Below are 26,729 nucleotides of genomic sequence, written 5' to 3'. Positions count from 1 at the left end.
GCTTTGCTCCGCTTCCCGACCGCACCTACGGCTCTGCTCTGCTTCCCGTCTGCACCTGCGGCTCTTCTCCGCTTCCCGTCCGCATCTGCGGCTCTGCTCTGCTTCCCATCCGCACCTGCAGCTCTGTTCCACTTTCCGTCCGCACCTGTGGCTCTTCTCTGTTCCGCTTCCCGTCCGCACCTGCGGCTCTGCTCTGCTCCGCTTCCCGTCCGCACCTGCGGCTCTGCTCTGCTCCGCTTCCCGTCTGTACTGGTCCCTATCCAGCCTGTCTGCCTGTCTGTTTACCACCCGTGCCAGCCAGTACCTACCTGCCTGTCTACACACCAGCTGAACCTGCCCGTACCTGCATACTCCGGTGTTGGTCAACAGCTGTGTGACTGGGGTCTGAGTAGCACCTGGGCCACCTCCTTTGTCCCTCCTCAGATCGCGGAGTCGATTAAGCCGCTGCGCATCCGGGGTCGGATCCAGCGAGGCACCTAGTCATGCCCCTCCAGGCACTCCTTGGTTCGTAGCCCAGTGAGACCACTAACTACGCCCATGCCAGAAGATCCAGGCGTGAGCGTAACAATGGGAACAGCATGGGGAAGACCCCCTGGAAGCATTTCTAACTCCCAGGTCAATGCTGTTAACAACGTTGTCAGAGGTATTACGCCACTTTTACAGACTCACAATAAAACATACAAAAACAAAACCAAAATGGATTTTCCTGGGAAATATGTTAAGGAGCCTCCTTAACATATTTAAGGAGGTCAAGGGTAAAGACTTGTATATAAGGCAAAATAAATATACAAAAAAAAAATGCTCCTCTACACCTTAGACAGTGTTCACACGTAGCGTTTTTGATGCGTTTTTGCACCTTTGCATTGCTTTCAACCAAGACATATGCATTCACCAGGAAATGTCATTTTAACATTTTACAACCTTATCTGGCCATGTGGTGTGTAACACATTATCAGACACATCCTGTTTCATTTATGATGGAGGGACTCTGAAAGTCACAGCCTATTTTTATAGGACCATCAGGTGGCCCTTACTATTCTTAAAGGGCCAGCAGTCGGCCCTCGCTATTGTTAAAAAGCCATCACCGGCAAGCTTTGTTGTTCCCATTATTAACGAGTGGGTCTCCTATACTGTTATTGCGTATGCAGAGACTGCAAGGGCTGCCAAAAGTTTGGACGCAACCCAATACCCCTTTGAAGAGACATAGAGGAGGGTCTTGGTAAAAAAAAATGTTCCTATTATAAAGGAGCGGGTCTCCTATAGTGGTAATGCCCATGCTGTGACTGCAAAAAAAAACCCCACTAACAATTTAAAGGCACATAGAGCTGGGCCACAGTAACGACATGTTCCCATTACAAAGGAGAGGGTCTGCTATAGAGTTATAGGGTATGCAGTGACTGCAACAGCTTCCAGAATTTAGGAAAATCCCACTAACAATTTAAAGACACATAGAGCTGGGCTACAGTAACGACATGTTCCCATTAGAAACCAGAGTGTCTGCTATACAGTTATAGGGTATGCAGTGAGTCCAACACTTGCCAAAATTTAGGAAAAACCCTACTAACAATTTAAAGACACATAGAGCTGGGCCACAGTAACGACATGTTCCCATTAGAAAGGAGAGGGTCTGCTATACCGTTATAGGGTATGCAGTGAGTTCAGCGGCTGCCAAAATTTGGGAAAAACCCCACTAACAATTTAAAGACACACAGAGCTGGTCCACAGTAATGAGTACGACATGTTCCAATTAGAAAGGAGAGGGTCTACTATTCAGTTTCAGGGTATGTAATTAGTCCAACGGCTGCCAAAATTTATGAAAAACCCCACTAACAATTTAAAGACACATAGAGGTGGGCCTCAGTAACGACATGTTCCCATTAGAAAGGAGAGTGTCTCCCATACTGTTTGCCTATGCAGTGACTGCAATGGCTGTCAAAAATTTGGAGGCACTCCAATGCCCCTTGCAAGGGACGTAGAGGTTGGAGGGCCTCCTGAATACAATATTCCCATTATTTGGAAGTGGGTCTGCCATACTGTTTGCCTATGCAGTGAAACAACAGCTGCCAAAAATTTGGAGGAACTCCAATGCACCTTGCAAGAGACGTAGAGGTCGGAGGGCCTCCTGAAAACAATGTTCCCATTATTAGGAAGTGTGTCTCCCATACTGTTTGCCTATGCAATGAAGCAACGGCTGCCAAAAATTTGGAGGAACACCAATGTCCCTTGCAAGAGACGTAGATATGTTAATATAGTACATATGGTGGTGATATGGTGGTGGAGGATGCGGAGAGGGAGGACAAGAGCAAATAGACAAAATCAGAAACCCACACCATGTCTGGGTGTGAAGACAGAAGTGCATGGGAATAGAGTTAGACCTCCCAAATAAAAAAATGACACTGTATTTGAGTTTATGTTACGCTGCTATCATTCGGTGGTGTTGAGAAGTCTGGCCCAATCAAGCCCTTGATCATTTTTATAAGAGTCAGCCTGTCAGCACTTTCAGTTGACAGGCGGATGCGCCTATCGGTTATAATTCCACCAGCGGCACTAAAAACCCGCTCTGACAAAGCGCTTGTGGCAGGGCAGGCCAGGACCTCCAAGGTGTAGAGAGCCAGTTCATGCCACGTGTCCAGCTTGGATACCTAATAATTATAAGGCACAGAGGAATCACGATGGAGGACGTTGGTACGGTTAGCAAGGTACTCCTTCAACATCTGAAACTTTTCCCTCCTTGGGAGAGTACCCCACGCATCAGGGCTTGTGCGATGGGAGGGTCTGAGAAAACTGTCCCAGAACTTTGACAGTGTTCCTCTGCTGGATTACATTTGTCTCTCTCGCCTGTACTCCTTGGTTGTCCAACGAACTGTAACCTCTGCCGCCAGCGTTTTCAGATGGGAATTTTTTTAATAATTCCGCAACAAGGGCCTTCTCGTACTACCCCATTTTATTAGGCCAGGCATAAGAGACAGAAAGTTCTCCTTGTTGCGTGGGTCTATAAGTGTCATCAATCAATAATGACTCACCCAAAATTTGGACAACACGAAGGTCACGGGAAAGGCAGCGTAACATAAACTAAGCCATGTGTGCCAGACTGCAAAGAGGCAAGACTTCTGTGTCCTCACCAAGAGGACGACTGACCATGATCTCCTCCTCAGTCTCCTCCTCTTCCTCCTCCTTGTCCTCAGGCCATCCACGCTGAACAGACGGTATGACAGTTGTGCAGGTAGTACCGTCTATAGCACAGGAAACTAGCTCCGGTTCTTCCTTCTCTTCCTCATTGTCACCCAATCCACGTTGGAATGAGATGAGGCTGGGCTCTGTGGAATCACCCTGTATGGTTCCTTGCTCCATATCTTCGTGCTCCGCCTGCTATGCATCCTCTATAATTGTGAGCAGAGAGCATTTCAGAAGACAGAGAAGCGGGATGGTGATGCTAATTATGGCATCATCGCCGCTCACCATCTTGGTGGAGTCCTCAAAGTTTCGGAGGATGGTACATATGCCTGACATCCATATCCACTCCTGAGGTCTTATGTGTGGAGTCTGAACTGAATACCGATGGCCATGTTGATGCTGGTAGTCAACAACTGCCCTCTTCTGCTCACAAATCCTTCCCGACATCTACAATGTAGAGTTCCAGCACGTGGGGACATCGCAGATCAGTCGGTGAGCTGGAAGCTGCAAACGCTGCTGAAGCACGGCAAGGGCGGCGGAAGTTGAAGCTGACTTTCTAAAATGGGCACACAGGCAGCGTACTTTGACAAGCAGATCTGGCAGATCCGGGTAGGTTTTGAGAAACCGCTGAACCACAAGGTTAAGCACATGGGCCAGGCATGGTATGTGTGTGAGCTCGCCTCGCCTCAGAGCCGCCACCAGGTTCCGGCCATTGTTACACACGACCATGCCTGGTTGTAGGGTCAGCGGTGTCAGCCACAGATCTGCCTGCTCTTTCAGAGCTGTGCACAACTCTTGAGCATTGTGTGGTTTGTCACCTAAGCATATTAGCTTCAGCACAGCCTATTGTCGCTTGGCCGAGGCAGTGCTGCAGTGCTTCCAGCTTGCTGCGACTGATGTCATTTCGGAGATGGAGGCTGAAGAGAAGGAGGAGGTGAAGGAGCTGTAGAATGTGAGGGCAACCCTGATTGACCCAGGGCCCGCAATCCTTGGCGTTGGGAGGATGTGTTCCGTCCCAAGGTCCGACTGGGTCCCGGCTTCCACTATATTAACCCAGGGTGCCGTCAGCGAGATGTACCGTCCCTGCCCACAAGCACTTGCCCCTGTGTCCGTGGTTAGGTGGACTTTCCCATTAACTACGTTGTTGAGGGCACATCTAATGTTGTAGGACATGTGCTCTTGTAATGCGGGGACAGCACACCGAGAGAAATAGTGGCTACTGGGGACCGAGTACCGAGGGACTGCCGCCGCCATCAGGTTGCGGAAAGCTTCCGTCTCCACGAGCCTAAAAGGAACATTTTGAGTGCAAGCATTCGCGAAATGTGTGAATTTAGTAATGTGGCCTGTGGGGCGTTGACTACATATTTGCGCTTGCGTTCCAAGGACTGGGGTAGGGACAACTGAAAGCTGCGCTCGGACAAGGACGTGGACGTGCTTGCTGATGGTGCTAGTTAAGAGTGTTCAACGACAGGTGCAGGGCGGGAGGCATCTTGGCATGCGCCATGGACAGGGAATTGGCGTGCACGCACAACAGTGGAACAAGCAGTGGTGTCACCCGCAGACACTGTTGCTGGACCCTGGGGTTTGGCCCACTTAGTCGGATGCTTTGCTGCCATGTACCTGATCATGCTGGTTGGTGGTCAGGCTGCTGGTTTTGCTACCCCTGCTGATGTTGGCCTGGCAGATGGTGCAAATGAGCAATTTCCATTTTTGCATTTTCGTTTTTTGCTCCCCTACTTCCCAGAGCCAGAACTTTTTTTATTTTTCATTCAATATGGCCGTGTGAGGGCTTATTTTTTGCGGGACGAGTTGTACTTTTAAACGCCATCACTGGTTTTACCATATCGTGTACTGGAAAACGGGAAAAAAATTCCAAGTGCGGTGAAATTGCAAAAAAAATGCACAGTTGTTTGGGGTTTTTTTGTTTGTTTTTTTAACCATGTTCACTGAATGCTAAAACTGACCTGCAATTATTATTCTCCAGGTCATTATGAGTTCGTAGATAGCAAACATGCCTAGGTCCTTTTTTATTTAAGTGTTGAAAAAAAAATCCAAAGCTTGCTAAAAAAAAATGAAAGAAATGGCGCCATTTTCCGAGACCCGTAGCGTCTCCATTTTTCGTGATCTGGGGCTGGGTGAGGGCTTATTTTTTGTGCGCCAAGCTGACATTTTTATTGATACCATTTTGGGATAAATCCGATGTTTTGATCGCCCGTTATTGCATTTTACTGCAATGTTGCGGCGACCAAAAAAACTTAATTCTGGCGTTTGGAATTTTTTTCTCGCTACACCGTTTACCGATCGGATTAATTCTTTTTTTATATTGATAGATCGGGCGATTTTGAACGCGGCGATACCAAAGATGTATATGTGGTTTTTTTTTTATTATTATTTTATTTTGAGTGGGGCAAAACTTTTATATATTTTTAAAAACATTTTTTTTACACTTTCTGCATGCTTCAATAGTCTCCATAGGAGACTAGAATCTGCAGTTGTCTGATTGCTTCTACTGCATACAGGCGACGAGCAGATCGCCTGTATGCAGGAGAAATGTTATGCAGGTGGCGCTCATAGCAATCTTTTCATGACAACCACAGGGGTCTGCTGCGGACCCCGGGTTACAATGCCCACCCATCAGTGACCCGCGATCACGTGACTGGGTCACTGATGGGCAGTGCTAAGGCCGCGCTTCCGGCGCAACACTGTTAAATGCCGCTGTCAGAGATCGACACCCGCGGCTGTTGCGGGCACATGTCAGCTGTAAGAATCAGCTCACATGTGCCCGATTCAGTGCGGGCTCACCGCTGGAGCCCCTGCTGAACCGGCCTTTCCGACGTGCGTACTATTACTGACCACGTCGGAAAGGGGTTAAAAAATAGCCAGACTCGGGAAGACCTAACAGTTGTACTGGCAATGAGGAGCGCTTTCCCGCCTTGTGTCTGCGGCCACCACACTGCTTCTTCCTGCCTGTTGTGGTGCTACGCCTCCCTTCCCCTGTGTGCTGCTGTCTTCGCCTCCCTCTGTATGTCCCCCTGTCAGGTTGGGTCAGTTACTATATCATCCACCACCTCGTCTTCCACTTCCGCACCCTGGTCCTCCTCCTGACTTTCTGGCAATTGTGTCTCATCATCATCATCATCCACCTCTTGCGACAGTAATTGCACTTTCCTACCGTCGCCTTCGTGTGACCGTGGCTGCTCCAATATTTGGGCATCACTACACGTGTTCTCCTCTTGACTCGCTTGAAGCTGGCGGGGCAAGAGGCCCGAATCTACAAATGGAAGAGTGAACAGCTCTTCTGAGTGTCCAAGTGTGGGATCAGTTGAATCCGGGCGCTCGGCATGGTGGGAGGAAGGAGGATCAGAGTGAGGAATATTCGGTCCAGACTCACGGCTACTGAGACTTGACTGTGTGGAAGACAGGGTGGTGGTGGTGGCAAAGTGACTGGAAGCATTATCTGCTATCCAACCAAAAACCATTAGACACTGCTCTGTGTTCTATAGTGGTGTTTGCGGTCCCCTAGTAATTGGGACAGGAATGTCGAGCGACAAGATGTGGGTGTTTGTTGTGGCACAATTTCAGCTTGCCCACGGCCTCGGCTTCTGCATGCACCATCACCATCACGTCCACTTCCCCGTCCCTTGTCACGCACCTTGCCCATTTTTAATGGAGGACAATATTTTCCACGTTCACGAGAAATGGCTGATTTTGGAACGCAGTTATATGTGATACATCTGACAGAGAATCATGATTTTAAATAGCAGTCCTGTAATTTATTAATATTATTGTGCACAGAGACCTAGTGTGAATAGCTTGACCGACACACTGCAACAGAATGGAAATGGTAGAAATGTCTGATTTTGGAACGCTGTTATATGTCTGACAGAGAACCATGGTGTTAAATAGCAGGCCTGTAATTTACTAATACTATTCTTCACAGACTCCTAGTGTGAATAGCTCGACCGACACACTGCAACAGAATGGAAAAGGGGGCCAATATTTTTCAGGTTCAGTTCAAATTTCTGGATTTTTATCGCTGAAATATGGAACAGATCTGGCTTTATTCTGCAGTGAGAACAAGCAAATGGAGCAGAAAAATTTTGTACTCTGGATTGCTTTTTAAGCAAATAACCAGGATTAAGATAAAAAAAAATTGCCCTGGCCCCTAATATCGGGGGCTATGTCTACAAATATCTGTAATTATTACAGCAGCAGCAGACAGGGCGTTCAATGGATCCTCTTGTGCTGTATCATACACTGCAGTCTGCCACATACACTGCCTACCTGCCTAGCACTGATTATATGCAGCTGGATTAGTCCTCAGAAGGACTGTTAGTTCTGATGGATATATATATATATATATATATATATATATATATATATATGTTGTGGAATACCTATTGTAAGATGGCCACCGGACATGTCCTTGAGGAGAGATATGTATCGCTGCGGTTGGTAACTTCAGTGATGTAAAACCAGGAAAGCATGCTCCAGCACAAGTAGTGCTGAGAGGGTTAATTAGGTGTATCAGGGCTGGTTTTTAGGAGCAGTCATAAGAGATTGGGGGAATTGGCTGCTCACATATCCCCACCCAGGGCGTGTGTATAAAATGGGGACCGAGTGTCTCATTTAGTGTCTGTGGCTGGAGGTGTGGAGACCTCCAGCGTGTCTGTGCTACAGAGCACTGACTGTGAGCAGGTGAACCCGCAGCTTTGTTTATTTTCCTGTTTTGTTACTTTGTGGCGGACAAGGCTATTCTTCATTTATTCTGAAAGTGCTGAAAGTCCGAATAAACCTGCTTTGGATATTTTAAAGAAACCGACTCCTGTGACTACCTCAAAAGCGTCTGAGTGAGTACCCAACCCCTACAATTGGTGCTAAAAGCACGGGCACAAATCCCAAGGAGCAGTGTGACTGCTACAGAAAACCGTATATATCCTAGGTGAAGGCCGTCAGCCAGCAAGGGATGTCCGCCAACATGGAGGAGCTGATAAAGCAACTGGTTCAAGCTAACTTCCAGCAGCATCAGCAGCAGCAGCAGTAGTAGTGGTAACAGCAACAGCAGATGCAACAACTTCAGCACAAGCAGCAGATGGAGCTCCTAGCCGAGGTGATCCGTTGCAGGGCAACCGCCCCACCCCCAACTCCAGGTGATGAATCTCACGTAAGGAAGGCCGTAAGAAGAGCATTGCAAAAGAAGACCCCGGGTGATGATGTCGAGGCGTTCCTGATGGTCTTTGAGAGGGTGGCAGAGCGGGAGAAATTGCTTCCGGAGCAGTGAGCGGAGGTTTTGGCGCCATATTTGACAGGCGAGCCGCAGAATGCCTATTATGACTTGGCCTTGACGCAAAGGAGTACGCCAAACTAAAAATGTGACTCTGACTGTCAGGGCGCACCGGGTGCGCAACTGGGCCTACTGCAGTGACAAACCTCCCCGGTCCCAAATGTTCGACCTCCTACACCTGGTACAAAAATGGTTGCAACCTGAATCTTCCTCCCCAGCACAGATGGTGGAGAGGGTGGTCATGGACAGGTTCATACACTCCCTTCCGAGGTCAGTGCAATCCGGGGTTGCCCAGGGGGATCCCGTAATGCCAATGACCTTGTGGCATTGGTTGAAAGGTACCAAGCGGTAGAGAGTGCCTTGGGGACGCCAGGGGTCGTAGCATCTCCATACTGGGGTTCCCAAAAAGGGGGCCCAAATGAGGGGAACTAGAGCCACATCTGGGGGGGCGTCCTAGAGCCCAGGAGGGGTCGGAGTTGTTGCCAAAGGTCCCGCCCAATAATGTAGTATGTTGGAGTTATTATACCCCCGGTCACATAGCCGCCCTTTGCCCCGTGACCAACAAACCAATGGACTGCAGCGCAGGATGGCGTTGCTCGTACTTTGCATATCCTGCCTGCAGTGCTGTGCAAGTGACTGCTCTGTTAGGCTCGGGGAGTCTGGTAAAACTACTGCGGGCTGCAGTTCCTCATCAAGTGGTTCCGGAAAAAAGGTCGTTGTCCGTTGTATCCATGGGGACGCTAAGGACTACCCTGTGGCCCGAGTGGTCATGGACACAAACTATGGCGCCGAGGCCCATGAGGTGGGCATAGTCAAGGACCTGTTGCATCCTGTTATAATAGGGCAGGACTTTGCATTGTTTTCGGACTTGTGGGAGAAAGGGAGGAAGCCAGGTTATTTGGACAACAACCAGGTCGCTTCGGAAGAAACCTCGTCACATGCCACCGCCGGCTTTACTTTTTGTGTGCTTGTTGGGGATGAGGATGAGACCGCATCCCCAGAGGCCAACATCCCTGAGCTGGAGGTGTCCGGGGGAAACTTTGGACTTGACTCTAAAAGGGGCGTTTGATAATGTCACTGTCCTTATTGGTGTTGCTCAGGAGCCGGGGGACGACACCAGACATCCGCACTTCACCGTAAATGGGGAGTTACTATATCGGATTACCAAGCTCAGAGGAGAGGTAATCGAGCAGTCACTGCTGCCAGGGCCGTACAGGCGCAGGCAAATGTATAGCCCGGGAGTTGGTCCACATCTTCTCTAGAACTGGGTTGCCTAAGGAGATCCTCACGGACCAAGGGACGCCATTTATGTCACGGGTGATGAGGGAATTGTGCAAAACTCTGCAAATCACACAGCTCAGGACCTCAGTCTACCACCCCCCAGACAGATGGCTTAGTGGAGAGGTTTAATAAAACCCTGAAGGCCATGTTAAACAAGGTCCTAGAGAAAGACTTCCGGGACTGGGGCTGTCTACTGCCGTACCTTCTGTTCTCTATTAGAAAAGTCCCGCAGTCCTCTACTGGGTTCTCTCCATTTGGACTGTTGTATGGCCGATACCCCCGCGGACTCCTGGACGTGGCAAAGGAGACCTGGGAGGCGGAGTCTTCACCCTACAAGAGTGTAATCGAACATGTGACCCAGATGCAAGAGAAAATTGCAGAGGTGATGACCATTGTGAAAGAACACCTACTCAAAGCACAAGTCACAGTTGAGAGTCACAGCTGAGAGTGTACAACAGATCAGCGAGGGTGAGACACTTCAACCCCGGGGATCGGGTACTGGTGCTGGTATCTACGATGGAGAGCAAGTTCCTGGCCAAGTGGCAGGGCCCCTATGAAGTGGTTGAAAAGGTTGGTGACGTCAACTATAGGGTCCACCGACCAGGAAGAAGGAAGCCCTACCATGTGTACCACATCAACCTCATTAAGCCGTGGCGAGACAGGGGGCCTGGGGAAGCTCCGTGCTTGATGGCAAAGACAGAAACCAAGGTGGAGGAAGTCAAGGTGGCAGAGTCGCTGTCATGTGCCCAGAACTAACAATGCCAGAAGTTGCTACAGCAGAACAAGGACCTATTCTCAGATCTACTGGGCTGTACTCAGGTCATAGAGCAAGAGGTACTTACAGAGCTCCATGTCCGAGTGAATATGAAGCCATATCAGATTCCTGAAGCCCGCCGAGAGATGATTTGAAGGTGAAGCGCATGCTGAATCTGGGGTTCATCGAAGAGTCCAAGAGTGGCTTGTCCAGTCCCATAGTCTTAGTGCCAAAACCAGATGGAGAGTGGCGCTTCTGCAATGACTATAGGAAACTGAATGAGGTCTCCAAGTTTGATTAGTACCCAATGCCCAGGGTAGATGAACTAATTGAGAGGCTAGGGCCGGCCAGGTACATCACCACCCTTGACCTCACAAAAGGGTATTGGCAGATCCCTATGTCAAAAAGGGCCAAGGAGAAGATGGCCTTCTCAACACCAGATGGGTGCTTCCAATACACCAGAATGCCGTTTGGGTTGCAAGGAGCACCAGCTACCTTCCAAACAGCCATGGACCGGATCTTAGCTCCCCACAGGAAGTATGCAGCAGCCTACCTGTATGATATTGTGATCTACAGCCAGGATTGGGGCAGCCATCTGAGCAAAGTCCAGGCAATATTCTATGCTCTTTGGAAATCGGGGTTTGCCATCAACCCGAAGAAATGTGAAATGGGCATGGAGGAGGCCAGATATTTGGGCTATGTCGTAGGCAGGGGCGTGATAAAGCCCCAAATAAATAAAATTGACGTGATCCAAGGTTGGCCACAACCTCTCGCAAAATAGCTGGTCAGAGCGTTCCTGGGCATCGTGGGCTACTACCGCCGGTTCATTCCTAAGTTCGCCATGATAGCCGCCCCTTTGACAGACCTCCTTAAAGGGAAAAAAAATGCTATGGCTAAGTGGTATCCAGAAGCTGAGATTGCTTTCCAGGAACTAAAGCTGGCTCTGTGTAAACAGCAAGTGCTGGTGGTACCGGATTTCTCAAAGGAGTTCGTGGTCCAGACGGACGCGTCAGATGTCGGACTGGGGGCTGTCCTGTCACAAGAGGTGAACGGGGAAGAGCACCCCATAATGTACTTAAGCCGGAAGTTGACATCCTGTGAGAAAAATTACTCCATAGTGGAGAAGAAATGTTTGGCCATCAAATGGGCGTTGGACACTTTAAGGTACTACGTCTTAGGTAGTAAGTTTAGGCTGGTATCAGACCCCACTCATGCCCCACTAAGGTGGATGAGTGAGAAAAAGGGGAATAATGCTCGAGTGACCAGGCGGTTCCTAGCACTTCAGGACTTTAGTTCCCATTTAGAACATAGGCCTGGGAAACTGCATGGCAATGCTGACGCATTGTCAAGGGTCCACTGTTTGTTAGCTGAAGATGCCAAGCCCCCCGGCTTTGGGCAGATGGGGGGTATGTAAGACGGCCACCGGCCATGTCCTTGAGGGGAGATATGTATCGCTGCAGTTAGTAACTTCAGTGATGTAAAACCAGGAAAGCATGCTCCAGCACAAGTAGTTCTAAGAGGGTTAATTAGGTGTATCAGGGCTGGTTTTTACGAGCAGTCATAAGAGATGAGGGTATTGGCTGCTCACATATCTCCACCCCAGGGCGTGTGTATAAAATGGAGACCCAGTGTCTCATTTAGTGTCTGTGACTGGATGTGTGGAGACCTCCAGCGTGTCTTTGCTACAGAACACTGACTGAATAAACCTGCTTTGGACATTTTAAAGAAACTGACTCCTGTGACTACCTCAAAAGCGGCTGAGTGAGTATCTAACCCCTACAATATACTAACAGGACGTTCAATGGACCCTCTTGTGCTGTATCATGCACTGCAGTTTGCCAAATACCCTGCCTGCCTGCCTAACTCCTATCACCACTGAATATATGCAGCTGGTTTAGTCCTCAGAAGGACTGTTAGTTCTGTTGGATATATATATATATATATGTTGTGCAATACCTATACTAACTATAAATAAGCAAATCTCTCCCTGACGCAGCAGCACCTCTCCCTACTCTGTCTGATTCCGGGGTAGACTGTGACGAGCATAGTGGCGCCAGGTCTTATATAGACCTGATAATGCTGTGCGGCCAGCCAATTACTGTAATGCTCACAACCAACATGGCTATGACATTACAGTGCATGGCAGGCAATCACTGCATGTTCATTGGCTCTCTAAAGAGCGCCAAACATGCAGGGAGGGGACCCGATTTCCCGCCCGAGCAACCTGGAAATACTTGTCGAACACAGTGATGATCGGGCGAGTACTGAGCAGAGGCGAGCACGTTCGCTCATCACTAGTGAGGACCCTTGCAGAGAGGAACAAAGGCACACATGCCCCCACCAGATGGAGGACAAGAAATGCTAATGTTGGCATGATTACAGTGTGATCCATGAAAACAGGCTGGGGGTGACATATGTTACAGACAGAACTGCAGTAAAACAGTAGAAAACGTGCATAAAGTGACTGTATTACCCTCATGGATTTCATATTTAGGAGTATTGATTATTTTGACTCCACAGGTAATCTCTGGAAACTGGCAAGCAGTAGATGCTGGAGTGAGAAAATTGCATATATGCCATTTTGTGCTCAATAAGTGGTGCCCAGCTTGTGCTTCAGGAGACACGACCACCATGAATTTTTAATTGGCTTCTTCCTGATATAGAAATGCTAAAAATGTGGACAGTAACAGTATTTGGGCACACTGCAGATCTCAGAAGTGAGGGGAATATTTGGCTTTGGGAGCAAAGATTTTGCTGGATTGGTTCATGGAAGCCATGTTTTTTTTCAAGGTCTACTGTTAAATTGTTAACTGTTTTGTCTTGGTAAATAATGTAATTTTTGAGTATTTTAGAAATGTTATAAAATTATAATTCAGTTTAATATATTCAAAAATAATCTTTATTCTTGGCAGGTGAATGCACCAAGAGATCAAAGGGACAACTGGCATCTTCAATTTTTAAATCAGATGACCTTGATACCACTCAAGATATAACTGACGCCTGTTCCACTTTTCCAGAAATACAGTCTTTTGTTACACATCCAAAAACTAACATAGCGGAGACGAGATTTTCTTTTTCAGAGTGTATGAAATATTTTAACCCAAAATTAGAGCTTGTTAGACAGAAAACAGTTCACGCAGAGGGGATGCCATATTCATGTTCAGAATGTGGGAAACATTTTGCAATCATGTCAAAACTAATTGCACATCACAGGATTCACACAGGGGAGAAGCCATTTTTTTGTTCTGAATGTGGGAAACATTTTAGCCAGAAGTCAACTCTTGTTAGACATCAGAAAATTCACACGGGGAAAACGCCATTTTCATGTTCAGAATGTGGGAAATGTTTTCCTTATGAATCAAGTCTTTTTTTACATCAGAAAACTCACACAGGGGTGAAGCCATATTTATGTTTAGAATGTGGTAAATGTTTTGAATTTAAATCATATCTTGTTACTCATCAGAGAATTCACACAGGGGAGAAGCCATTTTCATGTTCAAAATGTGGGAAATGTTTTGCAGATAAAAAAAGGCTTGTTATACATCAGAGAACTCACACAGGGGAGAAGCCATTTTCATGTTCAGAATGTGAGAAATGTTTTGCAGATAAGAAAAGTCTTGTTAAACATCACAGAACTCACACAGGGGAGAAGCCATTTTCATGTTCAGAATGTGAGAAATGTTTTGCAGATAAGAAAAGTCTTGTTACACATCACAGAACTCACACAGGGGAGAAGCCATTTTCATGTTCAGAATGTGGGAAATGTTTTGCAAATAAATCACATCTTGTTAAACATCAGAGAACTCACACAGAGGAGAAGCCATTTTCTTGTTCAGAATGTGGGAAATGTTTTTCCAGCAAAAGTAATCTTGCTACACATCAAATATCTCACAAAGGGGGAATCCAGTATCATACCTAGAAGGTGGGAAATATTTTACTTGAAAATCTTATTTGTTGACCACAAATTAAATCTCACACAGGTATAAACCATAGATTTTTGACAAACTGTACAAGAAAACAGATAAGAGAGTCAAAGTAATGACTTAGAGGTAAACAAGAAAGTAAGTTACAACTTACATTTGAATTAAAACATATGAAGTCATTAATATACATCTGTTATCTAAAAATCTAATTATATGCAATATTCCTTTGAATATTTCAGTTACATATTTATATATTCATTATATGGACAAGAGTATTGCAACACCTCCCCTTAAACCTCCCAAAAATGACCCAATATTTCCTCCTCTCTCTTCTTCCTAACTCCCAATCTGAGCGATCTGCCATTCATCAGTCTCTTTCAATCCCCAATCTCTGTGTGTGAACAAAGTCTATAACTTTTGTATACTATAGTAATAAACATGTTCATATTGTAAATTACTATTTACATGTACGATCTATTCCTTCTTTGTTGGAACATTTGGTGTTATCCATTCCAATTAAAATAAAATGTCTCCCTCTCTGCACCTCCTTATCTAAATTTGTAATGCTGGGGTAAGATTATCTATTCAGAGACCTCATGTACGGAAATATTAGGGTTACAGCAACATCATATATTTTATATAGAAGAATAGCGCTATCTTCATTGTTCTTTATACAATGATATATAGATCAGACAAGGTCCTCGTATTTAGGCAGTTTCTATTTTACTCAAACGCTCTGTATATCAACAAGATCAGTGAGTCTCATTATACCGAGTAGAGAAGCTCCAGGGACAAAGACCCCGTCTCGCACTAACACATTGGAGGCCAGGCCTGAAGTATCCAGCCACAGTGCCCGGATTCTCTCATTTTTACCTCTGTTGTTTCTTTTAGAGTAAATCACTTTCTCATACAGTCCTGTAGTAATGACTTTGTTAATCACGTTTTGTAGGAGGATTTGTCTGAATCCATCTAAGTGTTATCAATTTATGTGCAAGAAACAATAAATGTCCTACCGCAGTTTTACCATGTGTGTCCAGTGCCAGTTCTTCTACATTCCCTAATAAAAAAAACTACCTTGGTGTCTCCAACCAAACCTGCTAATTATGATTACACAATTGTAACGACTTAACTTCTGCTAAGCTCTTCTGACCTTTAGCCTCCCTATGAATTCCGACCTAGTGGAGAAACAGAGGGGTCATATATCCCCTATGGATAATATAATTGAGACACACTGCTACTTTCCCTTATGTACTGTATATAGATCTGACTACTGTAAGGATGCTTGTCCATTGGTTGTCATTAACCGACCCAATGTCCCTTTTCCATTTACCCATACTTACGAGGGCATCATTTTCCAAATATTTAGATGGCGACATTTTATAAAGTCCAGGAATCATTCCAAACGTTCTCCTTGAATTTGCTATTGTGTTCATCAATAGCTGCATTTAAGGTTTCTCAATCCTGTTTTGCACCTCAAAGGTTTGTCGTATCTGCATATAATGATAAAATCATCTATGAGGAGGTTCTATTTCTCCTATAAGGCTATGTGCCCACGATGCAGAAATGCTCCAGATTTTTTCCTGAGCGTTTCTGCATCTCCCTGGCAGAAAAAACGCATGCTTATTGCACATGCGTTTTTCCTGCCAGGGACAAGTGGATGTGAAGCGTTCTTCACTTGCATTTCCGCATGCGGGTGACAAGCGATTTTAGCATCACTTGGAAAGTGCTTGACAACTTGGTCACACTATATAAATCCATGCAAACGCCATGGATTTATATAGTATGACCCCAAAGAATGTCAAAAAATAAATCTATACTTACCTTCCGATGGCCCCCAGTGTCTTGTTTTGCTCCGTCCTGGCTTGCTGGCAGCTCGCAGTACACTACACTACCACCGCGAGCTGCCAGAAAGCGAAGACAAGGAGATCGGGGGCCATCAGAAGGTAAATATAATATTTATTTTTTATTTTATTCTTTTTTTACAGGTTCTATGGTTCCTGGGTCCGGTGGAGAGTCTTCTCTCCTCCACACCCGGGTACCATCCGCACATTGAAACGCTTGGATTCCGCATGTACAGATCCAGTGATGCAGAATCCAAGCGTTCCAATGCAAGTCAATGGCGGCGAAAACGCAGCGCTTCCGCAAAATAATTGGTAGTGCTGTGTTTTTTTCCACAATGATAATCCGCAGCGGAAATTTCCGCAGCATGTGCATAGCACATGCGAATTATCATTGGGGAACATGGCAGGACATCTACAATGCATTTTTTAAGCGTTTCTGCAGTGTTTTTGCCGCTGCGGAAACGCTTAAAAGACGCATCGTGGGCACACAGCCTAACTGCTGAGACGAATAGAAATCATTATTGGACCAAAGGTGGCTAAGTATCGCAATACCTGATGAAATCCAGTTTTCATACCCATCTAGATGTAGGAGTTTAGGTAGGTTCCTGTTGTTCCACACAGATGTATACAATGTGAGGTCTTCTTTACAGATTTATGGATCAGCCCAACAGTAAGTGGCCCGGACCTCACTTCATTAAATGTTTCATTTTCCAAAGCAGATTATAAATCGTTATGCTCGATATTAAAATAGATCACCACTAACACCTATTTCTAGTCCCTCTCACCAATACCTTTTAATGCTGGCTTTGTACTGCAAGGTAATAAGGCCCCTCTAAAGTTATTCTTTATTATTTTACTTATTAAAAAATCCAGTGAATAATCACAAAACACAAGTCAGCAGGGGAGTTCAATATCCTCAAGCATCCCTAAGAGGAGCTCTATTCTAAACCCTGCCTGTCTGATGAGGTTGGCACCCTATTAGATGATCGACATGGCATCCTCTCTCAACCTAGGCTGACCCTATTGGTCTCTACTTTCTCAATTAGGCATGAGTAACATTTATGTAAATTACACACGTGGTCAAAATTGTTGGTACCCCTCGTTTAATGAAAGAAAAACCCACAATGGTCACAGAAATAACTTGAATCTGACAAAAGTAAAAAATTAAAAATCTACGAAAATGAAAGTCAGTCATTGCTTCTCAACCCTGATTCCACGGAATTTAAAAAAAAGTTAAACTCATGAAATAGGCCTGGACAGAAATGATGGTACTCTTAACTTAATATTTTGTTGAACAACCTTTTGAGGCAATCGCTGTAATCAAACGATTCCTGTAAATGTCAATGTGACTTCTGCACCTCTCGACAGGTATTTTGGCCCCCTCCTCATGAACAAACTGCTCCAGTTGTCTCGTGTTTGAAGGTTGCCTTTTCCAGACGGCATGTTTCAGCTCTTTCCAAAGATGCTCAATAGGATTTAGGTCAGGGCTCATAGAAGGCCACTTCAGAATAGTCCAGTGTGTTCCTCTTAGCCATTCTTGGGTGTTTTTAGCTGTGTGTTTTGGGTCATTATCCTGTTGCAAGACCCATGATCTTCGACTGAGCCCAAGCTTTCTGACACTGGGCAGCACATTTCTCTCTAGAATCTCGTGATAGTCTTGAGATTTCATTGTACCCTGCACAGATTCAAGACATCCTGTGCCAGATGCAGCAAAGCGGCCCCAGAACATAACAGAGCATCCTCCATGTTTTACAGTAGGGACAGTGTTCTTTTCTTGATATGCTTCATTTTTCCATCTGTGAACATAGAGCTGATGTGCCTTGTCAAAAACTTCCATTTTTGTCTCATCTGTCCATAGGACATTCTCCCAGAAGATTTGTGGCTTGTCAACATGTAGTTTGGCAAATTCCAGTCTGGCTTTTGTATGGTTTTTTTCAACAATAGTGTTCTCCTTGGTTGTCTCCCATGAAGTCCACTTTGGATCAAACAACGAAGGATGGTGCGATCTGACACTGATGTTCCGTGAGCTTGAAGTTCACCTTTAATCTCTTTAGAAGTTATCCTGGGCTCTTTTGTTACCATTCGTATTATCCATCTCTTTGATTTGTCATCAATTTTCCTCCTGCGGCCACGTCCAGGGAGGTTGGCTACTGTCCCATGGATCTTAAATTTCTGAATAATATGTGCAACTGTAGTCACAGGAACATAAAGCTGCTTGGAGATGGTCTTATAACCTTTACCTTTAACATGCTTGTCTATAATTTTCTTTATAATCTCCTGAGACAAGTCTTTCCTTTGCTTCCTCTGGTCCATGTTGATTGTGGTACACACCATGTCACTAAACAGCACAGTGAGTATCTGTAGCCCTATATACAAGCACAGTGAGTATCTGTAACCCTATATACAGGCCCACTGACTGATTACAAGATTGTAGACACCTGTGATGCCAATTAGTGGACACAACTTGATTTAACATGTCCCTTTTGTCACATTATTTTCAGGGGTACCATCATTTCTGTCCAGGCCTATTTCATGAGTTTATTTTTTTTTTATTTTGTGGAAGCAGGGTTGAAAAGCAATGTCTGACTTTCATTTGTTCATTTTCATAGATTTTTAATTTATTATTACTTTTTTCAGATTCAAGTTATTTCTGTGACCATTGTGGGTTTTTCTTTCATTAAACGAGGGGTACCAACAATTTTGACCACGTGTGTATATGGTGTCATTCAGATAAAGTGCCTCTGCATGGAGGCACTTTATCTGAATGACACTATATAATTTACATAATTGTTATTCATGCCCAATTAAGAACGTAGGGATCAAGAGGGTCGGCCTACATTGACCGGGGGCTCCATGTTGATTATCTAATAGGGTGCCAATCTCCGCAGACAGCCAGGGGTAAGAATAGGGCTCCCCTAGGAAGGAAAAAAGTGCAATGAGTTTCACTGAACATGTTACAAGCACACTACATGCTCTTAGACTCCGTATAATAGTGATCAGAGGACGAAGGGAAGCATTTAACAGATCAGGTGAGTTCATTAGCATGCTCCAACCTCCGTAGGCGACAGGTGGATGGAGTATTATTAAAATCATCATGCTAAGTGGAATGCACAAAACAATAATGCAGAACATGCAAAATTTCAGAATGAATACAATATGAATGAGATACATAATTGTTTTACAAGTAAAAATTTATACTAATATAAAGAGCTCGATATAAGAAATGCACAATATGAGAAGTATTCCAATTCTTAATAACTATGTAAAATTAATAATACATGATTTTTGCGCAAACAAAAATTAAGCAATAATGCAGCATAAATTCTTTTTTCAAATTGAGACCTGCAGGGACACAAGTTTTAAGTAAGTATATCCAGAATGCTTCTTGGTCTTGTAATTGCTGTTCCGTTTCCACCTGTAATATGCTTTGGAACGTGTTCAATTGCATAAACCACGCAGCCTGTGATCTGTCTATTATTGATAAAATGTTTTGAAAAATTAGACTCATTGCGGTTAGTGGACTGTGTTATATCATATAAATGTTCCCTTGTTCTGGCTTTAAATTTTCTAGATTGCAAAATAGATGTGGTATGTAGTCTGTAACGGGTCTGGGAGGCGGAACCTCTGAGCTACTATACAAGGGGGCGGTCCTTGTAAGGGAGCGGGTGGCAATCAGGGATGACGGGCAGGCAGTCACAGCAGGTGACCGGGACAGTCTCTGAGTGGACGGGCTGGAGGTCACGGAAAGTGACCGGGGCAGTCTCTGGATAAACGGGCAGGGAGTTACGGCAAGTGACCGGGGCAGTCTCTGGGTAAAGGGTAGGTACGACCTGTGATGGCAGAGCCTCCGGGTAGGCTAGCAGGCAGATGGTAGATGTGTGCTCCCAGGTGAGCAAGCGAGAGTCTCTGGAATGGTAGGTGGTCACAGCACGTGACGGCGAAGCCTCCAGGTAGGCTAGCAGGCAGGTAACAGGTGGGCGCTCCCAGGTGAGCGGGCAGGAGTCTTTGGAAAGGCAGATGGTCACAGCACGTGACGGCGGAGCCTCCAGGTAGGCTAGCAGGCAGGTAACAGGTGTGCGCTCCCAGGTGAGCGGGCAGGAGTCTCTGGAAAGGCAGATGGTCACAGCACGTGACGGCGGAGCCTCCAGGTAGGCTAGCAGGCAGGTAACAGGTGTGCGCTCCCAGGTGAGCGGGCAAGCTGGTCCATAGACAGACTGACAGGAGTTGGAAGGCAGACCGTCGGACCTCAGGCTAGCAGGCAGGTGACTGGATATCAGGCAGGACAAAGGCAGCAAGCTGGCAGGAATCTGGCAGGTAACTGGCAACGGGACCTGAGGGCTGAAGCACAGGTGAGACACAGGTGCAAACAACATTGCTCGGGCACCTCCATTTTGGAGGAGGTGCCCTTTATATGGGAGGTCCTCCGGTAATTGGCCGGGGACTCCTTAGGACGGCGCGCGCGGTCCCTTTAAGAGAGGGGGAGCGCGCGCGCGCGCGTGCCCTAAGCACACTGCCGGGGAAGGAGCGCGCGCCGGAAGCAGCGGGGAGAGCAGCGCTGGAGGACGCCGCGCCAGGAGCGGGGAGGTGAGAGGGACGGCGTCTCTGCCTAGAACGGGGCAGAGACGTCGATGCTACAGTACCCCCCCCTTTAGGCCCCCTCTTTTTTAGGCCAGAAAGAAATTTTTCAAGGAGAAGCGGGGCGTTGATGTTCTCCCTGGGTTCCCAAGTTCTCTCCTCAGGACCAAACCCCCTCCAATCTACCAGAAAAAAGGTTTTTCCTCTTACCCTCTTGGAGGCCAGAATACTCTCTACCTCAAAGATGTCATCAGCGGAAACCGGAGCAGGAGGGGCACCTGGATTTTTGGAAAAAGAGTTAAAGACAACGGGTTTGAGGAGAGATACGTGGAAGGAGTTGGGGATCCGTAGGGTGGCCGGGAGTTTTAATTTGTTGGCCACAGGGTTAATTTGCCTGAGGACTTCGAAGGGGCCGATGAATCGAGGACCCAACTTGTAGGAGGGTATTTTGAGCCGCACATGTTTGGATGAGAGCCAAACCTTGTCTCCCGGACGGAATTGGGGCGGATCCAGACGTCTCTTATCAGCATATCTCTTCATCCGCTCAGAGGAGAGAAGAAGAGCGGACCTGGTGCTCTCCCAAATAGTAGAAAATTCGCTGACAAGAGACTCCGCAGCAGGGTTGTCCACAGAAACGGAGACAGGAAGTGGAATCCGGGGATGTTGGCCACCAACTATAAAGAACGGGGATTTGGAAGAGGACTCGCTCTCATGGTTGTTATAAGAGAACTCGGCCCACGGTAGAAGATCCACCCAGTCCGAGTGGTGATCATCCACGAAGTGCCGGAGGTAGCTGGACAAGATCTGATTGATCCGCTCCACTTGACCATTGGACTGAGGGTGGTAAGCGGAGGAGAAATCCAGGGTAATGTCCAGCAGCTTACAAGTGGCTCTCCAGAAACGAGAGGTGAACTGAACCCCACGATCCGACACGATGTGGAGGGGCAGACCATGGAGACGGAAGATGTGGCGGATAAAGTCTTTAGCCAACTCGGGTGCAGACGGAAGACCAGGCAGGGGAATGAAGTGGGCCATCTTAGAAAAACGGTCAGCGACAACCCAAATGACGGTACAACCGGCAGAAACTGGAAGGTCGGTGATAAAGTCCATAGCGATGTGTTGCCAAGGAGCAGCAGGTACGGGAAGGGGCAGGAGATGGCCGGCAGGTAGATGTCGGGGAACTTTGTTACGAGCACAGGATGAACAGGCCGCGACGAAGTCTACCACGTCCTTACGTAGGGTAGGCCACCAGTAATGCCGGGCAATAAGTTGAAAGGTCTTTTTTTGGCCAGCATGGCCAGCTAGTTTAGAAGAATGTCCCCAGCGAAGAACCCTCTCCCAATCTGGCACAGCTATGAACGTCTTACCGGGTGGAAGACGAGTTAGATCCAAGGGAGCCACATTCATCACCTTGGAGGAGTCGATGATGTGCATAGGTTCCTCCTCTTGATCGGAGGACAGGAAAGACCGAGACAAGGCATCAGCTTTGACGTTCTTGTCCGCCGGACGGAAATGAAGAGTGAAGTCGAAGCGGGCAAAAAACAACGACCACCGGGCCTGGCGAGGATTGAGCCTCTGGGCATTTTGGAGATATGCCAGGTTTTTGTGATCCGTGTAGATAATTACCGGGTAGAGAGCCCCTTCAAGCAGATAGCGCCACTCTCCTAGTGCCAATTTGATGGCTAGCAATTCCCGGTCTCCAGTGGAGTAGTTGCGCTCCGACGAGGAGAAGATTTTGGAGAAGAAGCCGCACGTTACTATTCTCCCGGTAGAAGACTTCTGGGTGAGCACCGCTCCGGCTCCGGAGGAGGAAGCATCAACCTCCAGGTAGAATTGTTTATTACAGTCCGGACGGTGCAGGACGGGAGCAGAGGCGAAGGCTTTCTTTAGGGAAAGGAAGGCCTCCTCGGCTTCAGGCGACCATATCCTGGGGTTAGCCCCCTTACGGGTAAGTGCAGATATGGGAGCAGTCCGAGACGAGAAGTGTGGGATGAAAAGACGATAATAATTAGCGAAGCCCAGGAATCGCTGTATCGCCTTCAAACCTTCAGGACGAGGCCATTTTAGAACGGAAGAGAGCTTCTCGGGATCCATTTGCAGACCTGTTTGGGAGATGACATAGCCCAAGAACGGAAGGGAGGTCTGATCGAAGAGGCACTTCTCGTATTTGGCGTAAAGGTGGTTCTGCCGAAGCCTAAGCAGTACCTGACGAACATCCCTCCGGTGTGTGGGGAGATCCGGAGAGAAGACCAAGATATCGTCCAGGTATACCACTACGCAGGAGTACAGGAGGTCACGGAAGATGTCATTGACTAGTTCCTGAAAGACCACGGGAGCATTACAGAGACTGAAGGGCATCACAAGGTACTCGTAGTGACCGTCCCGGGTATTGAATGCCGTCTTCCACTCGTCTCCTTGACGGATACGGACCAGATTATACGCTCCTCGAAGATCCAGCTTGGAGAAGATCCTGGCGCCCTTGAGCCGGTCAAACAATTCGGAGATGAGTGGCAGGGGATATTTGTTTTTTACCGTAATGAGATTGAGTCCTCTGTAGTCAATACAGGGACGTAGCGAGCCGTCTTTCTTTTTGACAAAGAAGAATCCGGCTCCAGCCGGGGAGGTAGATTTTCGGATAAATCCCCTAGCCAGATTCTCTTCAATGTACTCAGACATGGCTCGGGTCTCGGCTGCAGATAACGGGTAGATACGCCCACGGGGAGGAGTGGTGCCAGGTACCAGGTCGATCGGGCAATCGTATGGCCTATGGGGCGGCAACGTCTCAGCTTCCTTCTTACCGAAGACGTCCGCATAGGGCCAGTAGGGAGCCGGGAGACCAGGTAAGTTAGCTGGAGTAGGCTGAGGGCGAAGTGGACGGACCGGAACCAGGCAGGTCCTATGGCAGTCAGGACCCCATCGGAGTACTTCACTCGACCGCCAGTTCAATACGGGTTCATGTGTCTGGAGCCAAGGTAGACCTAGCAACAAGGAGTGAGAAAGTCCGGACAGCACATGGAATGAGATCTCCTCAGAGTGCAGCATTCCCACCTGTAGGGTTATAGGTTCGGTGACGAGCAGGATGGTCTCCGAGAGAAGTCTTCCATCCACGGAAGCAACTGACAATGGCTCCGCCAGGGACTTGGTGGGAATATGGTATCTCTCTACCAGAGACTGGGCGATGAGGTTTCCAGCAGCTCCAGAATCCAGATGGGCGAGTTCGAAGAGACGGTTTTCTCCCCAAGCAATAGAGACCAGTAAGGTCAGAGACGGAGAGGACTTACTTTTGTCTAGGACGACCTCTCCGAGTGGTCCTAGACACTGGCGTTTCCCGGCTTTTCCGGGCAGGAACGGATGAAGTGCTTCTTACTGCCACAATAGAAACAGCTTCCCTCGGCTCGGCGAGATTCTTGGCGAGAACCGACCATCTTGGTCTGGTCGACCTGCATAGGCTCAGGAGAGATGGAGGGAGTGACGGGTTGCTGAAAAGTAGGAGCTAGGCGTGGAAACCTCCTCTCACGGGTGACCTCTTTGGCACGCTCCTGGAACCGCAGGTCAATCCGGGTGGCAAGAGCTATCAGGTCATCGAGGGTGGTAGGAATGTCCCGACCGGCAAGTTCATCTTTAATACGGCCGGACAGACCCTCCCAGAAGACTGAAACCAGAGCGTCATTATCCCAGGCCAGCTCCGAGGCAAGGGTACGGAACCGTATGGCATATTGGCCCACGGTGAGGCTTCCCTGACGGAGGCGTAGCAGTGACGATGCGGATGAGGTCTTCCGTCCGGGTTCGTCGAAGACTTTCCGGAAGGCCGTGAGAAAGGCAGGCAAGTTGGACACCAGGGGGTCTCCTCTCTCCCATAGAGGATTTAGCCAGGCCAGAGCCTCTCCGGTGAGATGGGACATGATGAAGGCAATTTTGGCCCGGTCGGAGTTAAACTGGTGGGACAGGAGTTCAAAGTGCAGGGTGCACTGATTTATGAAGCCCCGAGCCTGAGCGGAGTCGCCTCCGAAGCGAGGAGGTGCAGAAAGCCGGGGTCCGGGGTAGGGTACCATAGTGTTGGTGGACAGCGGAGCTGTCGGATTGCGAATCATGGCGCTGGCGGAGGTTGCTGGCGGAGCAGTCAGAGTGTCCAGGCGAGAATTGACATTCCGCAGGTGACCCAGGATGGACTCCTGTTGGGACCTCTGGCGGGACAGTTCATGACACAGGTCCGAGAGCGAGGGAGCTTGGGTGCCACCGGGTTCCATGGCCCGAGCAAACTGTAACGAGTCTGGGAGGCGGAACCTCTGAGCTACTATACAAGGGGGCGGTCCTTGTAAGGGAGCGGGTGGCAATCAGGGATGACGGGCAGGCAGTCACAGCAGGTGACCGGGACAGTCTCTGAGTGGACGGGCTGGAGGTCACGGAAAGTGACCGGGGCAGTCTCTGGATAAACGGGCAGGGAGTTACGGCAAGTGACCGGGGCAGTCTCTGGGTAAAGGGTAGGTACGACCTGTGATGGCAGAGCCTCCGGGTAGGCTAGCAGGCAGATGGTAGATGTGTGCTCCCAGGTGAGCAAGCGAGAGTCTCTGGAATGGTAGGTGGTCACAGCACGTGACGGCGAAGCCTCCAGGTAGGCTAGCAGGCAGGTAACAGGTGGGCGCTCCCAGGTGAGCGGGCAGGAGTCTCTGGAAAGGCAGATGGTCACAGCACGTGACGGCGGAGCCTCCAGGTAGGCTAGCAGGCAGGTAACAGGTGTGCGCTCCCAGGTGAGCGGGCAGGAGTCTCTGGAAAGGCAGATGGTCACAGCACGTGACGGCGGAGCCTCCAGGTAGGCTAGCAGGCAGGTAACAGGTGTGCGCTCCCAGGTGAGCGGGCAAGCTGGTCCATAGACAGACTGACAGGAGTTGGAAGGCAGACCGTCGGACCTCAGGCTAGCAGGCAGGTGACTGGATATCAGGCAGGACAAAGGCAGCAAGCTGGCAGGAATCTGGCAGGTAACTGGCAACGGGACCTGAGGGCTGAAGCACAGGTGAGACACAGGTGCAAACAACATTGCTCGGGCACCTCCATTTTGGAGGAGGTGCCCTTTATATGGGAGGTCCTCCGGCAATTGGCCGGGGACTCCTTAGGACGGCGCGCGCGGTCCCTTTAAGAGAGGGGGAGCGCGCGCGCGTGCGCCCTAAGCACACTGCCGGGGAAGGAGCGCGCGCCGGAAGCAGCGGGGAGAGCAGCGCTGGAGGACGCCGCGCCAGGAGCGGGGAGGTGAGAGGGACGGCGTCTCTGCCTAGAACGGGGCAGAGACGTCGATGCTACATAGTCAAAGCATCCTGAGCTGGAAATGACAGGTGGCAGAAGTTGGTTGACTCTATGCAACATAGAGGTGAAGCAGTTCTAAAACACTGTGGTTATATAACTAAATATTAGGTTAGTGGTTGAAAGGAATGCTAAATCCTAAAAAAGAGTACATATTGTGAGTTTGTAAAGACAAATGCAGACTCTGCTATTTTTTTGAACAGCCCAATGTTAATTTTTTATTATTTTCTGTAAAGTAGTTAAAATTATATACAGCTGAAAGCAGAAGTTTACATACACCGCGTGCAGAATTATTAGGCAAATGCCTATTTTGATCACTTTGATACTTTTTATACATGTTGTTCTTCTCCAAACTGCATAGGTTTGAGAGCCAACTACCAATTAAGTAAATCTGGGGATGTGCATCTCTGTAATGAGGAGGGGTGTTGACTAATGACATCAACACCCTATATAAGGTGTGCTTAATTATTAGGCAACCTCCTTTCCTTTGGCAAAATGGGTCAGAAGAGAGATTTGACGGGCTCTGAAAAGTCCAAAATTGTAAGATGTCTTGCAGAGGGATGCAGCAGTCTTGAAATTTCCAAACTTTTGAAGCGTGATCA

General features: G+C 47.9%; 1 protein-coding gene across 2 annotated transcripts in view; it reads left to right on the top strand.

Moving 5' to 3' along the window:
* Nucleotides 1-15,430, top strand: part of LOC141271910 (uncharacterized) — a 73,869-nt gene extending 58,439 nt beyond the window's left edge. For both annotated transcript variants that reach the window (XM_073682144.1, XM_073682143.1), the window contains one exon: nucleotides 13,406-15,430. In XM_073682144.1, the coding sequence (XP_073538245.1) occupies nucleotides 13,406-14,412 (1,007 nt within the window). In that variant the 3' untranslated portion in view covers nucleotides 14,413-15,430. The remainder of the gene's footprint in view (nucleotides 1-13,405) is intronic.
* Nucleotides 15,431-26,729: the final 11,299 nt, after the last annotated feature.

Source organism: Phyllobates terribilis, unplaced genomic scaffold (genome assembly GCF_046119375.1).
Source record: "Phyllobates terribilis strain yellow unplaced genomic scaffold, ASM4611937v1 Scaffold_5__5_contigs__length_657084704, whole genome shotgun sequence".
NCBI classification, from domain to species: domain Eukaryota; kingdom Metazoa; phylum Chordata; class Amphibia; order Anura; family Dendrobatidae; genus Phyllobates; species Phyllobates terribilis.
Note: the sequence above shows the minus strand (reverse complement) of the source record. Positions and strands in the feature narration are given on the sequence as shown.